This window comes from Protopterus annectens, chromosome 1.part1 (assembly GCF_019279795.1).
Source record: "Protopterus annectens isolate FY-2018-M chromosome 1.part1, PAN1.0, whole genome shotgun sequence".
NCBI lineage: Eukaryota > Metazoa > Chordata > Ceratodontiformes > Protopteridae > Protopterus > Protopterus annectens.
This window is the reverse complement of record NC_056726.1, coordinates 1,833,376,672-1,833,393,190: the sequence shown is the minus strand read 5'-3', so window position 1 is coordinate 1,833,393,190 and position 16,519 is coordinate 1,833,376,672. Positions and strand designations below refer to the sequence as shown.

Below are 16,519 nucleotides of genomic sequence, written 5' to 3'. Positions count from 1 at the left end.
GGCCAGTATGACCCTGACCTTGAGTAGCATCCTGCCCTCACCAAGAATGATACCACGGTATAAAGAAAAAATGTCATTCAAAGGGGATCAAGTGTCTGTCCACCTGGGATGACATGCTCGACAAGCCATGCTGCTTCACTAGAAACAGCTTGCACATGTCATCCTTAGGCTTTCGAATACTGGCCAAGGCTCTTACCACCCCCATAGTGCCTTTTTTAGGCAAGGCTCAAAAGACAAACCCACCTCCATAAATAGCACAAGTAACAAAAAAATGAGGGTAATGCTACTCAATGCCATTAGTCTAAACCTCAAAATGCATGCACTCGAGGCACTCCTCATCATGGAGAAAATGGATATATGTGCAGTAACAGACACCTGGTTTAAGGCTCCAGAGAGCACCCCAGCACTAGCAGGCTACAACTCATACATTTCGGCCATCATCAAGGATACCAAACACCCTCCAGGTTAGTGGCACAGCACGATGCTTCTGAGATCATCCACGTGCAACTAACAATGGGCAAAACTGCAATTCAAATTGTAGCTTGCTACAGATCACCCACCATGTCCCAGGACCCCCATTGCACATTTCTGGAAACACTGGGAAACATAAAGGTCCTACCAAACACCCTAATATTCGATGATTTTAATTACCCAACATTAACTGAGAGAACTACTGAAGTACTAACTCCCTTGCCCAACTTTTCCTAGAATTTATAAACTCAAACGCCCTGGTTCAAATGGTCAACACTCCCACCACAGGTGAAAACATATTGGACCTGGTCATCACCAACATGGGTGACCGGTGTTCCACACCAGAGGTCAGCCACTCGCTGGTTAGATCTGACCATAAACAAATCACTTTGGATATCTATTTTCCGCCCCCACCCCCAGACAAGGAAACCACCGTGAAAAACTTTTCAAAAGCAAACTTCACATTACTTAAGACCGAGGTGGAAAGTTTCAAGGCCCCCATGCTAAAGGATAACATTGTCCAAGCTGCAAAATCCTTTACTAATGCATTCTATGGACACCTACAAGAATGCATGGATTGTGCTATCCCAAGCAAAACCAAGACTCACTCCTCCAAGAAAAGGAAACCAGTCTAGTGGACTCCTGCCATAAACAAGCTATACAATAGGAGGAGGAAACTAGTACAGAAAAGAGTAAAATCCTAAGAAGGGAAAACATCCCTGATCAGTATCAGCAAGAAACTACAATCCCTCATAAAATCATCCAAGGCAAGTTTCAAAAGATAAATTGCCAAAGACAACCACAAGGCATTCTTTAGCTATGTCAAGAATCTAAGTGGCAATGCTCAGATCTGCTCTGAGTTAGTGCAGAATGGTACAAAATACACTAAACCGACCTATACTGCCAACATCCTGGCAGACAGGTTCAGCGCAAACTTCACTCCCCTCTCACCCCCAAAAGGGGCCATAACCCTAACAGAAGAATGTAGAGCCCCTGAAATCACAGACACTCTGGTTAAAGCAGCCCTCTCCTAAGCCAGAAACAAAGCATTAACGGGACCGGAAGGTGTCCCAGGCTATGTCCTACACGAGCTCAAAGACAAACTAACCCCTCACCTAAACACACTGTTCAAACTAAGCTTCTCCACAGGTTACATACCCATACAGTGGTGAACAGCAATGGTTATTCTTCTCCACAAAGGTGCAGCCACAACAGACCCTGGGAACTATCGCCCAATAAACCTGACTAGCTTGGGTCTGCAAGGCTATGGAGGAAATCATCATGGAACTCATTAACAGAGACATTGGGAACCTCTAAACACGGGACCTTACCCAGTTCGGCTTTGTTAAGGGAAGATCATGCCTCCTAAACCTGGTGGACTTCTTTGAGACAGTTACCAAAGCTATAGATGAGGGAAAGGTGGTACACAGCCTACCTAGACCTCGCAAAGGCCTTCCACACCATTCCCCATGGTATTATAGACATGCTCATCAGCCTGAAGATAAACCCCTACGTCACAAGATGGGTGGTTGCCAACTGGCTCACTGACAGAAACCACATGGTAAGAGTTGCGGGAGCTAGGTCTGACTCTAAACCGGTTCCAAGTGGCGTTCCCCAGGGCTCAGTCCTAGGACCCCTCCTGTTCGGCATATACTTCTCAGAGGTACAGGCAAGCACAGCAGGACTACGGCTGACCAAGTTCGCAGACGACTGCAAACTAAGGGGCTATAATTGACTCTCCGGCTGACACAGACATCCTCCAAAAGGGTCTCACTGAGACGGATACCTGGTGTCAAAATCATGGCCTCAAGCTAAATGCCAAAAAGTGCACAGTCATCCCCTTTGGAAAAAACAAAGTACCCACAAACTACCACATAGGTGGTAGTCCCCTAAATACGGAAGACATAACAAGGGATGTCGGGACCCAAGTAGATAGTAATCTCTCCTTTGATAATCACATTGCCAAAGTGGTTAGAAAATCCTTGTACATGACCCACTTAATCACAAAGGGTTCGCATCCAGATCAAAAGAGGTCACTGTGCCCCTCTACTCATCGCTCATCAGACCCATCAGAGTACAATGCCCCATTTGGGATGCATCTTACAAGACACCTGCAACAGCTGGAAAGACCACAGAAGTACCTCACCAAGAGGACCACTGGCCTCAAACAGATGCCCTATGCAGCTCGACTGAAGAAACTCCAGCTGTACTCGGTTGCATACCGCCTACACAGAGGTGATCTCTGCCTGACATACAAGGTCAAGTCCAACCCAGAACTGAAGGACATGCTCCACCTAAAGAAAAGCTTATCCCCTCGAGTCACACACTCTAGGAATCTAAACCTCACCACAACAATAAATAGGACGTGCTGGAGGGATAGATTCCTGTCTCAGAGACTTGATTCCAATCTACATTAGGCAGAGATGGGGAACAGAAAGTTTACCCTGGGGATCACTTCAGTGGCTCTGCTGGACAGAGGCACAGGGAACTAATCTAAGGGGGGCGGCGAAAGCCAACACATTCTGGCTAGGCTTATAAATGCCTTCGGGCAGATAGCCTAGTACCTACCTATGAACCTAATACAATGCAATGCTAATCAGTCTCTGCATTGCTCTAATTTAACGGTAAAGACTCACATTTAATGTAAAAACAGTACGACTTTCCAGATTAAGCAGGGACTCCATATCTCTCAACCTCTTAGCACAAAAAATCTGGACAAAGCCAAAAAATAATTGGGGAATAAAGGCTAAACATAGGGACAAATTTTAAGTATTGCTCTTATAAACGTAAAAAGTTGCAAGACTAAAAGATTTCTGTTACCATGCATTTTCTGGAGAACATGAAGTCTGAAACTCAACTGTCTGTCATTATTTAGTGACACCAGTCCTCAATGATTGCCAGAAAACCACACATTTTATGAGGAGCAAACCAAAATTATGAGGCAAAAATCTGGACACTTGAGAGGTATACTTATGCAAGACCGTTACCTTCTGAGATGAAAGTAATTTCAGGACAGGTATAAAACAAAAACAGAATTCCTAACTAAATAAGCAAGAGACAAAAATCATATGATTTACAATGATAAAGTATGAATTTTTTATACATACGCTTTTGGTATAGCTAAGCTTATTCTTAATGGCTTTGTTCCAAGTCCAACAGCACCCTGACATTCTGTGAGTGCCCGTTTCTGCTCTGCTGCATCACAAAATTTTATAAATCCATAACCTCTGAAAAAAAGAGAAATACTAGTTATGCGTTAAAGGAAAATAAAGCACATGCACAACAAGAAACACAGCATATAACTGTATGTCATTCCAAAACATGAAGAATTACTAAGCATTTAAGTTCACTCAATATATTTTCATTTTGTAATTTCCATCAAAACTCTTCTGCAATTACTTCAAATTAAAAAAAAAAAAAAATTCACCGACTTCTACTCTATTGCACATCTCTAGATAACATACTTCTGAGTGTCTAAGCAACTCTGTGAACTTGACTTCCAAACAATTACATTTTAAAAGAATTTCTGAAAATTGAATGTACAAATTTTCATTTGAAAATCAGAATTCTGTCCAGCTACAGAATGCCATCTGCACAACACTGCCTAGTCTCTGTTGAGATTCTATAGTGTGTACTCCGAATACCAAGTTGAAATAATTTTGCATAACAATGTTCTGCAACCAGGATAGGAATTTTAAAGGTGCAAAACACTTCTAAATAATGCTAACTATACAATTCCATAACACTGCTGGACTGTGTGTGTATGTGTGCAATATACATAACTTAACCCCTTATATACCATGGCTCATAGGTTCAAAGGTTGGTACTAGGGCCTATACAAGCCTAGCCATAACAATTCACTGGCTATTTCTTCCCACAATATTTACTTCCTCTATTTACTTTGAAAGAAATCTGACTGAAATCCCTAATGAGCTTGCTTCTAATATCTTAATCACTTACAAAAAGTACCAGCAAAGATTAAAACTATCTGCCATGCCTACATATGTCCATGGATCTCACAATCTATGCAATGAACCTACTAAAGGTATCTACTTAAGTGTTCAATGCATTCAGTCATACCTTCATTACAGTATTAACACGATTTAAAGCATGGGGCCTGATCTTAATAAATGGTTCCTAAGTTATGGCTAATCAAATACAGTCTATATCCAATGAAAGAAATACCTTTAGTTGAGTCAGTCAGTGAACAATGTTACCCAATGATCTGTTCCAGGACCTCTATTTAATATTTTCACAAACATGATTACTTCCAATAACCCAGACCAGCTTTATTCAACTTACTGTTGACAACTATTCTCTACTGCACAACTTCCTTAAAAGAATTTTCTTTACAGACATATTCTAACAGCATCCAAATACTGCTAACATATTCAGCCCTTCTACAAAATAATAATACAAAAACAATACTTTTTATCAATGAAATCCAGTAGATGCCAACCTACCGAATGATATTATAATATAATACAAAGTCAACAACACTAAATTACTTTGAAGTAGCAAGTGATCATAAATTAAAACTGGATTTGCATATTGAGAAGGTTAATAAGCTCATAACATACTGACAAGGCATGCACCACCACACCTTGTGCTTTTCTTTTGCAGTGCCTGCTTACAAGTTCTACACTTGCCGACTTCTAAGGCAAATAGCCTTCTAGGGTTGAGCAACTCTATAACAAAACTGCAAAACTTGTAAAAAAGACAGATATAAGCCATTACTGCATACCTCCCATAAGCATTGGCTAGTTAGAACAGCTCTCTAATTTTCTTTCATCACAGCTACAAAATGGCTCATCACATTATTCAAAACATAGATACACACCAAAGTGGTATATACTTGTCAAACAACTTTGCATTCTCACATGCTATCCTGGATCACAAAGAGCACTGGATCACAGAGTTTAGCAACTATCTTGAATACATGGGCTGGGTCTGGAATAATTTTACAAAAATTTATTTCAAAATTAACCACTTTTAAAAAGAAGTCAGGTCCTTTCTTCATTCAAGATGACCTGCAATTGCACAAGAAAGGTTATTACCCACTCCATCTTCTTCAAATAGCTGCTCTAGTCTAGTACTCACACCATATAAAGCCCTGGACATCAGATACTATTAATAATAATTTGATTAAATGTATGTTCATCACACAGACACACACCCACAGACACACACAGACCCCAGCTTCTGACTACAATCTCCCTTCTGCCCCCCCACCATCTTTACTACACCCTTATTTTTACTATGCTCTTTTTTTAGAAATTTTTGTGAAATGAACCATTCTATGTGCATACATTGTGTTTTTTGCATGCTAATATTACATCTTTTTTGTCAGGGGCAGTCCTGGATTCACTGTATTCTTTTTTTAAAATTCTACATTAACTCATCACATTATTCTGTAACATTGGATTATATTCATTAATAAAGAAAAACTGTAATAACAGTTTCCACTTTTACTGTCATATACTATATATATATATCTAGGTTTTAATTTTAACAATCTTCATTCACTCTATTACACAGGTTGCTCAATTCCCACCTTCTCTTAAAATTTACTCCTACTCCTGAACAATATTCTGCATGCATTGTTCCCATAAATCCCATTTATTTCTATGAAATTTGCTCCACCCTTTTCACACCTCCAAGTTTCTTTTAATCTCCTTTACAATACACAAAGTACAGTTGTGTAAAATCTTACCATAACAGTAGATGTCCTTCTCTTCACTCTTGCAGTATTCCTTACAACTGGGATGTCTGACCAGAAAACGAAAGCCTTTTGGTTGTACAGGGTACACCATACGTCTCACACATGCTCCCTATGCATGGCATAAGGCATAAAGGTGATGCCAGGACATACTGTCGCATGTCTCATGCATCAAATGACACACTGAGGCACTGTGATGGGTTCAAGTTATTTACTGTACATAAACACATCAGAAGCTGTTAACTGGAACATATATTCAAGCTAAATTACTGATTCATTACTACAAACACACTTGCATGTGCATCTCCATTCATGCCTGCATTCACTCTGACTATACAAAATGGCATTGATCTTGCATGTGATCTCTAGCTACAGTGGTGGACTAGGTAAAATAAAATTCACACAATGATCTACATCCTCCCTCTGATGTGTTCGACATACAATAGGAGAACAAGACATTTTTAACAAGCTAGATATCACAGCAACATATAACAACAAATGAAATCAAGTCCAAGTCGCTGTGCATCTTGAAATGGGTCTGGAAACTCTACCCAATCTGGTTACATAAAAACTTTGACTGGATTTAGCAAAAGGAACAGTCTCTGGGGATTCTTTTATAATTGGAACTTCGGGGATTACATCAGGATTACTTGAAGTACACTGTCCTCTTGAATTTGAACAAGCATTGAGTCACTCTGAGAAATAGAGTCTCTGGCAAAGGCAATCTGCTGCGGCACTGGTTCGCAGACTGGCAATGTACGTCTGATTCCTTTAGAGATCCATTCCATCAGATTGTATGATGCAAGATCTCGGTTATTCGCAAAGGTTTTTGATGATACCACTCAGTCATATCCTTTAGATGTTTGCATTCTCACAACTTCTCCTTGCCTCAATGGTCTAAGAGGTTTGCCGGACGTAATGTAGTACAACTTTTGTGACTAATGGTTTCGTGAAAGTTGAGCCTTGACCATTTTGCTGTTCTTTACATTTGGTACTAACAACTGCTTACTGATTGGTTATGTTGTTCTTGTCTGTCTGGACATTAATCTCTGAGCAGATAAACCAAGCAAGTTATCTCAAGGAATGTTTTTGAGATTGAGTAAGTTACGGAAAACAGTGGTACCATCTTCTCTTTGAGTTCTCCAACAAATGTTTTGCATTCTGAACTGCTTGCTCAGCTACTCCATTGGACTGTGGAAACTCAGGACTACTAGTAATATGAACAAAGTCCTAAGACTCGGGGAAACTTCTTGAACTGTTGACTTCTAAACTGTGCACCATTGTCAAAAATGATTTTGTGGAGACTACCATGAACAGAAAAATGTCTCCTCAATTTTGTAATGACAGTGCTAAATGTTAAGTTAGGAAGAAGGTCAATTTCAAACCAATTTGAGTAAGAGTCTACTAACACTAAGTAATGCTGATCATTCCATTCGAAAATTAGTAGCAACCGTCCACCATGGTAATTCAGGAATCTGGTTTAGCTGAAGTAGTTCTTTTTGTTGCCGGGATTTAGTACTACTGCAAATTGAACATGCTAGAGTTTCTGTCTCTGTATCTTTTGACAAAGATGGCCAGAATATAATGCCTCTTGCCCTTCTTTTGGTTGAATCAGTACCTGGGTGACCATGATGCAAAATTTTGATATATTCCTGTTGTAATGCTGTAGGAATTACCAGTTATGGACCTTTCATGACGATTACATCTTCCATCATGATCTCATATCTGTAAGGAAAATACTTCTGCATGTAAGTGGTAGATTAGTTTGTCATGCTGGCCATCCTTGACTGATAAAATGTTGCAGCTTCTGGAGAACTGGGTCTGAGGCAGTGTGATTTCTGAGTTCATCAAGATGTGCTGAGGAAAAATGTTTGACTTCCATGACTTCAAAGTCTGCTTTCTCATTATCATGCTGTTCTGTTTGTCTGGGTGCTCTTGACAAAGCACCAGCAAGGTGGAGATATTTGCTTTTAGTATAGACAATACTGAAACTGTACTTTTGCAATTTTAACATCATGCGTTGCAGGCATGCAGGGGCTGTATGTATTGGCTTTTTCAGAACCGTCACTAGAGGATGGTGAGGAGTCTCAATTTGAATAGGTTTTCCATAAATATAATCACTGAACTTCAAACATGAGAACACTACTGCCAAAAGCTCTTTTTCAATTTGTGCATACTGCATTTCAGTTTGAGTTAAAGTTCTGAATGTGTAGGCTACTGGTATGCCTTCTTGAAGACATGCTGCACCAAGACCATGCCATCACACGAAAGAGTTGCGGGTTTGTGAACATCGTATCTCAATGTGGATGGACTGGCAATTTTCTGCTTCAACGTCAAATGCTCTTTAGTGTTGTTCTAACCAGGACCAGTTTACATTTTTTCATGTAAACTCACGTAAGGCTGCTGAAAGCTCACTGAGGTCTGGGATGAACTTTCCTAAATAGTTGAGCATACCAAGAAAATGTAACAATGTGACATTTTCTGGAACTGACATCTCAAGAATTGCTGCTTGCTTAGACGGATCTGGCTGTAAGCCAGAATTGGTAAACAAATGATCCACATAAGTAACTTTTCATTTGAATCTAGATTTCTGAGGATTCAGTTTAAGATTTACTTCACAAGCACAGTCTAGAACTTTCTTGAGATTTCTAAAATGTTCGTCTTTGCCATTGCCCCCTACAATAATGTCATCTACTATAACAGCACATAGAAAAGAATTGTTCCATCATATGTTGAAATACTTCAATGGCAGAATTTATCCCAAATGGCATTCTCAAGAATCTGCAGCTTCCAAACGGTGTACTGAAAGTGGTTAACAATGAAGATTTTTGATCCAGCGAAATTTGCCAAAAGGAACTTTTTGCATCCAAGACTGAAAAACAGTGGTATTTGGCATGACAGTGGCTGCTACTTCTATTGTGCGCATCGGATGATGAGGATGCTTAACTGTTTTGTTTAAGTCTTTCAGATCAATATATATTCGAATAAAATCTGACCTTTTCCTGTGAGCTACGACCATGGAGGATACCCATTCAGTTGGTTCTTCTACTGCAGTAGACACCTAAAATACACCATTTAGTCAAGTTCTGATTTTACTTTGCTCTGCATTGCTATTGAAATCTTCCTTGCTGGTCTGACAACTGGGCTTACTTCATGGTTTAACTTAATGGAATATGTGACTGGAAGTTTACCAAGCTTGTCTGTGAAAATATCGGCGTATTCACTAAAAATATTCTGTGTAAAACTATCATTATTCAGACTTGTATGTTGGGCCTCTTTATTAAATGAAATCAGTCCCATTCTCAAACTGTCTTTGAGGCCTAACAGTGACTGCATTTGTCTTTTCACTACGTAAAACTGCAAGTCATAGCTGTTCCCAGCAGAATGGCATGAGAGAAATACTGGACCATCAGTCTGAACCTCTTCACCACCATAAGCAACTAGTTTTGCACATGTTGCTGAATCAAGTTTCTCACCAGCTTTTACTTTAGCAAACATTTGTGCTGATGTAACATTGCACTTGGATCCAGTGTCTACTTTGAGGTCTACAGGTTTCCCATTAATCCGAACAGTACAACATATTTCACTTTACTGCCAACTGATAATCTACTGTGTTAACCATTTCATCAATCACAGAGACACCATAAACAGAAAGTTTGCTCACAGCTCTCTATCTGATCTACTTACTTTTATTAAAAGAGAGCATCTGAAGAAGCATGTGCCACTTTAGACTTGCAAAGCCTTTTGAAATGATTCCACTTTTTACATTTATGACGCTGCTAACCAAAAGCTAAGCACTTCTCTCATTTAGGTTCATGACTGCCTCCACAATTACAATTAACAGTAAGGTTAGGTGTTGTGGCCCCATTCAGTTTATAGTTAAGGTTGGGTACTGCCACATCCTTCAGTTTATACTTCTTTTTCATCTTAGCTTTATGTTGTACACTATCAACGTCCGCACTGGCAGACACTGCATGCACATTTTTCTCATTCTTAAGTATATTCGTATGCTTTTCTGTAAGCTCAAACATTTGACAACTCTCAATGCTTTGCTCAACGCTAAATCACTGTCTTTAAGCAAAATCTTTCTCACTGCATCATTATTAACACCACACACAAGCCTGTCTTTTATCAACTCATCTCTCAGATCACCAAATCTGCACGTTTTTACTTTATTTCTTATGTTGGAAATGTATGCTGCTGTAGTTTCACCAGGCTTTTGATTTCTTTTGTAAAACATCTGCCTTTCCATTGTAACATTTGTTTGATGGTTACACATTGCTCTAAATTTACATTTTAAGTGCTCAGGTTCTTCCCGCATTTCAGCCTGTATCTTAATATAGTGGTTCTCCCCCTCCACTACATACACGGCAGGCGCATACACAAATGAACGTTCCCTCTCAATGGCTTCCAAGTCAGCTAAATTAAATATAAATGCTTTTGTATGTGCGTCTTTATTAGAAAATGTAGCATGTATGAAAACATTTTTGCTCTAACACTCACCAATTCTCAGCAATATTATCAAACACCAGTGGTCCAGGTCTGCAAAATCCCTCTGCCATAACAAAAAAATATGTTTAAATATAAGCATAGACCATGTACTTGTAATTATGCTGAAGTGCACAACAATCTCTCTGAAAAGGCTTCACTTTAACACTGCAAACATGGCGAACACTCCAGACTTCAGATAGCTAAAAAAATATCTGTTAATGCGAAAAAGTAGTACACTGGGAAAAATGCGGTCATTTTAGTCTTTTTGTTCATTTTAACAATTCGGAAATTATTTTGAACACTTTTGTATTTATTTTGAATACTTATCAGTATGTCGCAATTTCAGATATTTTGTTTATCTTGGTAATTATTCTGAATGTTTTGAATGCTTTGCCACTTGACAAAAGAAAAATCATTTAAACGAGTTTAAGTACCTCTGAATAACCGCTGACCTATTTGCGAGATCACTCCTATACATTTCTCCACTGTGTGTCTCATGGTTTGCAAGTTGCTTCACTTCAGACGCCATTCTGACACCATGTTGCATGTCTCGTGTATCAAATGAGACACTGAGGCGCTGTGATGGGTTCACATAGCAGCAGCTGTAACAAACATATACTTAAGCTGTCTGACTCATACATATTTGCATGTGCATCTCCATTCATGCCTGCAATCACTGTGACTGACTATACAAAATGGCACTGCTCTTGCACATGCTCAGTAACTTACATGTACATGCTATCTAGCTACAGTGGCTGACTAGGTAAAATACACACGATGATCTACACACACATACCATCCTCAGAAATGAAAAAGCCCCAGTAGGAACGACATTCCAAGGATAAAGGTAGGTAACAAGCACATCCAGGCGGAAAAAAAATGGGGAGGAGGGAGGGAGCAAATACTGCAACAGTGTAGAGAAGGACATCTAGCATTAGGACAAGATTTTACACAACTGTACTATGTCTTTCGACATCACTGTTGCAGTAATCTTTACAATAGGGAGGACGCAAAAGCTCAGGAGGAAGATTGAGAGGAGGAAGGGCAATTCAGAGCTTTCCGAAGCTCTGGAGAATGGCCATGGCAAAGTCAGCTCTGGCCCTAGAAATTACATCCAACTTATAGTGTTTACTAAAAGTATGCACAGAAATCTAGGTTTCTGCCTCAAGAACAGAACTGGTATTCAAACTCTTGAAAAAAAACACCAGAAAAAGCCACAGCTCTAGTGGAAAGAGCCTTAACAGAAGGAATACTCTTCCCATGAAAAGAAGAGCAAAAAGAAACTGCTTTAGATATCCAAGAATAATTGGTTTGCTTTGAAACAGCCCAACCTAAAGACCTAGGATGAAAAGAAACAAAACGCTGTTCAGATTTACTAAAAGTTTTAGTCTTATCCAAATAATATCAGAGTTGTTAATGCAAATCCAAGGTGTGCAAAATCTTTTCACTAGCAGACTGCAGAAAAGGGAAAAAACTGGGCAAATGAACAGACTAAGCAACAACTCATTAACCACCTTCAGCATAAAAGAAGGATTAATATGAACGAACACCCTGTCCTTATGGAAAACTAAAAAAAGAACAGCCATAAGGCTTGCAGCTCAGACACCCATCTGGCAAAACTAAGAGCCAAAAGAAGAACAGTCTTCCAAGAACAATGCTGTAAGGAAGCTGAAGCAGCAGGCTCAAAAGGAGTCAAAGTCAATTTTTCTAAAACAAAATTAAGGTCCCAGGAAGGAAAGACAGACTTCCTGGGAGGCCTAATGTGAAGGACACCTTTAAGAAACTGTATGGCCTCAAATCTAGAGGCTAAAGAGGGAGTGAAAGGCAGAAACGCAGAGAGAGAGAGCTGTAATGTGGGCCTTAACAGAAGAATATGCCAACCCAGCAATGAGCAAGTCACACAAATAGAGATCCAGAGGAACATCTACAGTAAGTGGATCCAGATAACAAGAAAGACACCAAACAGAAAACCTCTTCCATTTGGGTACGTAAGATTTCCTAGCACTGGGTTTCCTTGGCCTCCTGCAGGACCCCATACAAGTCCTCAGAAAAAGGTGTCTGTAGAGGATCAAAACCCTATTACCTGTAATGTCAGCTGAAGAGTGGACAGGTGGCGATAGATGAGTGATCCCTTGTCTTGTGTAAGTAGGTTCCACCCTGTGAGGTAACCTGTGATGATTGCCCTTGGCAAGATGCAGAATAGGGAACCAATGCTGTCTGGGACAAAAGGGCATCACCAGCAAGACTTTGGAAGTATCCTGTTTTATCTTGAACAGGACTTTTCGAATGAGAAGAAGGCATAAAGAAACACCCCCTTCCAAGAAAAACAGAAGGCATCCACAGCACAAAATAAAAGTTGCCTGTTCAGAGGGGAGGCAAATAGATTTACTTAAGGAGTACCCCACTGGTAAACAATGTCCAGAAAAACGTCCTTATGAAGCATCCACTCATGGGATAGTGTTATGGACCTGTTCAGATAATCTGCCACTATGTTCTGATCTGAGGGAATGTAAACTTCCTGAAGGGTTACCTAATATTGGACAGCTAGCTCCCAAACCTGAAGAGCTAACCTACACAGGAAATAAGACCTTGTACACCCTTGCTCACTGACATAAATCACTGTGGTATTGTCTGCGATAATCTTGAGAGGCCCTGGAAGAAAAAGAGAATGAAAAGCCTGAAGAGCCAGCAAAGAGGTTGCATCTCTGACACTGTGGTGGTCTTTCTTTTGTCAAAGTGACCAAAAGCCCTGTACCTTCAGAGGGCCGAAGTAGCCCCCCCCCCAATCCCATGTCCAAAGCATCTGTGAAAAGTTCCTGAGAGGGGAGTAGAGATTGAAAAGGAAAGCCTGGGTTGATGGACAACTGATGAATCCACCACTGAAGTAGAGGAACTAGAAAATCTAAAGGATGAGAATGCTGAAGACAAACTAACTTCAGAAACCACTGAAGCTTTCTCACGTGGAGCTTGGCTGGAGGGAGCATAGGAATGGTGGAAGCCATGTTACCCAGAGCCCCCAAGAATTCTCTGTCTGTGACTGAAGCCACAGGAAGAAGGGCTTGAAAGAAAGCAATGAAAGTTAAGGACTTGGGAAGAGGCAGAAATGCCAGCACTGGAACAGTCTCGATCCTGCAACTAAGAAAAACATGATCCTGAGGAGTAAGGAATGACTTCTGAAAATTTACAGTAAACCCCAGGCTATGCAAACGTGATGTAAGATCTCTTGAGAGGAGGCCTGAATAAAGCAGGGTGTCCAGGTAGGGAAAGACCTGTATCCCCCTTAGCCTACAGATAGCAATCACAGAAGCAAGGCATTTGGTGAAGACCCTTGGGGGCAGAAGGCAGGCCCATAAGGCAAATCAGAGAACTTCAAATGTCAGGAAGCAACAGAGAAATGTAAAATCTTCCTGGAAAAAATGCTGAATAGGAATGTGTAGATAAGCATCCTTGAAATCCAGGGAAACTAGGAAAGCCTGAGGAAGCAGCAGAGGAAACAAGGTTTGAAGAGATGGCATTCAAATGGAAGGGATCTTCAAAAAGGTGCTTAGCTGAGAAAGATGCAGAATGGGTCCCAGGTACCTTATTTCCTGGGGACCAAAAACATTCTGGAGTAAATCCTCCTCCCCCTCTCAGAAGTTGGAACTTCCTGAATTGTTCCTTGAGCCAACAGGCCCTGAAGCACCTCTAGAAAAGGGCAGTTGTTCCTGAGGAAGCTGAGGAATGCCCAAAAAAGGGGGAAAGAGATTTCTAAACCATGTAATAACCCAGAGTCTTGGGTGACCTTCATCCAAATAAGAAGGGTCAGGGAAAGACACAGAGAAAGAGGAATGTGACTGAGAAGAACAGGACAGTCAGACAGCACCTGGTTTGTCACGAAAATGAGACTTCTGAGTAGAAGTATGGGTACCCTTAGCAGAGGGAGCCCTTCTACCACTATTTACCTTTTGGGGAGGGTGAGACTGTCTATGGACAAAGGCAGTCTTATTAGGATAATTCCTCTGAAATGTGGGCAATGAAAAAACAAATATGCTTCAACTCCTGCAAAACCTTATCATTTTCTTGCAGGGATTTAAACAACTCTGCAGTAGTAGCATCAAACAAATGCTTAATAACCAGAAGAGCATCCATCAGTTTAGCCTTGACATCATCAGGTAAAGGCTCAAGTCTGAACCATGAATACCTCCTTAAAACAGATCCCAAATCAGCAGCCCTAGATGAAGCATGAGCTGCATCATAGCTGCATTTTAATGGAAAGGCGAGCTACTTGGGACGATGTCCCAAACAAGGCAAGAGCAGAATCCTTCCCCTCAGAAATACAGGGATCAGAAATAGCCTGACATGCTTGAGAGAGAAGAGCCAAACATACCTAGTCATGTTATGCCCGATAGTTAACAGCTCTAAAAGAAAGGTGGCAGAAGTATACACCTTCTTATCCAGTCTCTGCATGGTTCCGCTGTCCTTATCAGATGGCAGCAATTTAGTGGAAAGCAACAATTTGGAACGCTTATCAGTAGCCACTGACATCCCCAGAGGGGTCAGCAGAGGGACACTTATAAAGAAATTTGCAGCCCTCAAGCACTTTATAAAACTAGTCAGATTTGTTGGGAGCATGGGGCTGGGAATCAGGTGCCTGAGAAGCAGTGGAAAAGGCATCTAAGCAAGGCTGCAATAACAGGAAGAAATGCAGAAGATCTAGGAGACTCCATTTGAAGAAGCTCATAGTTCCTCTTCTGAACATCAGACACCTGAGCACAGTCCCGTTTGAAAAATTCTATCATTCTTTAAACAGTATCATCAAAAGAAATCTCCTCAAAGGAGAGCCAGGACTGATAAATTCTTCTGTTCTTCAGAACCATAGTCAAGTGGTGAATGAATCTGGGAGGAATAAGTCAGGGATTCTGTCAGAATCAGCATCCTCCTCCTCAGAAGACTCCTGCTCTTTGAGTATCTTAACAGGGGTAGAAGACTGGGGGCAGGAAAAGTAACACACTGTGGAAGCTCGAGAGTCATAAGGGCATTAAACAGGTCTTGAGTGAAGTTTTGCCATTCACTCTGAGGATATTTGGGAGCAGGCAAAATGTTTATTTCTTGCTTCTTTTTGAGTAGAATGCGAGCCTTGAAAATTTTTGGAGGCTCAGACCCCTGACAGCATTCAATAATGGTAGTCAGAACCTATAGCCCTAGGCCCTTCAGTAATAAACAGTCATGGTTCCTCCTGTACATCTGAGGCAGACGTCTGCAAAACCTCCATGGACTTGTGTGGTATCGGGTCCATGCTGGCCTCCAAAGTAGTACAGGCAGAGGAATCTGAAAAAAAAAAAAAAAAAAAAAAAACGGATGAGACTCTGGGCTTTCACAAGCCTCAAGACAGTTGCCCAGTGGAGGCGGAACAACCCAAGAATCAGATGCAATTTTCTTGGCCTTTTTCTTTGAGGATGGCTGGCCCTCGGACTGGGAAGTTCCTTCCATAGTATCCTTAACCAAAAACTTAAGTTCTGGTTCTCAAGAAAAATCGCAAAGGAAGAAAGCTAACTTCACATCATCTTAGGGAGGAAGGACTGACAATTCTCGCAAGATGTATGGTTGTGGGAAGCACCTAAACGGAATAAGCACTGCTCGTGACTATCTTTATAGTGATCGGTCTCCCACACTGGCACTTCCCCTTTCTGGATAACACAAAACCCAACAATCCGATAACAAGGCAAATGCAAGTTAATAAAACCAAAAAAATCCCACTGGTGCACTTATCTGAAAGAGGTAGAACCAGTAGATGAACCAGTGTTCAGACTGGCAGCAAAAGTTCTGGGGATGGTATGTCCCGGGATTGCCTTTATGCCC

General features: G+C 40.7%; 1 protein-coding gene across 1 annotated transcript in view; it reads right to left on the bottom strand.

Moving 5' to 3' along the window:
- The window catches only part of LOC122812639 (tRNA selenocysteine 1 associated protein 1), a 633,267-nt gene that overhangs the window by 305,001 nt on the left and 311,747 nt on the right, over window positions 1-16,519 (bottom strand). The window contains exon 6 of the mRNA XM_044084823.1: window positions 3,579-3,698. Within this exon, the coding sequence (XP_043940758.1) occupies window positions 3,579-3,698 (120 nt within the window). The remainder of the gene's footprint in view (window positions 1-3,578; window positions 3,699-16,519) is intronic.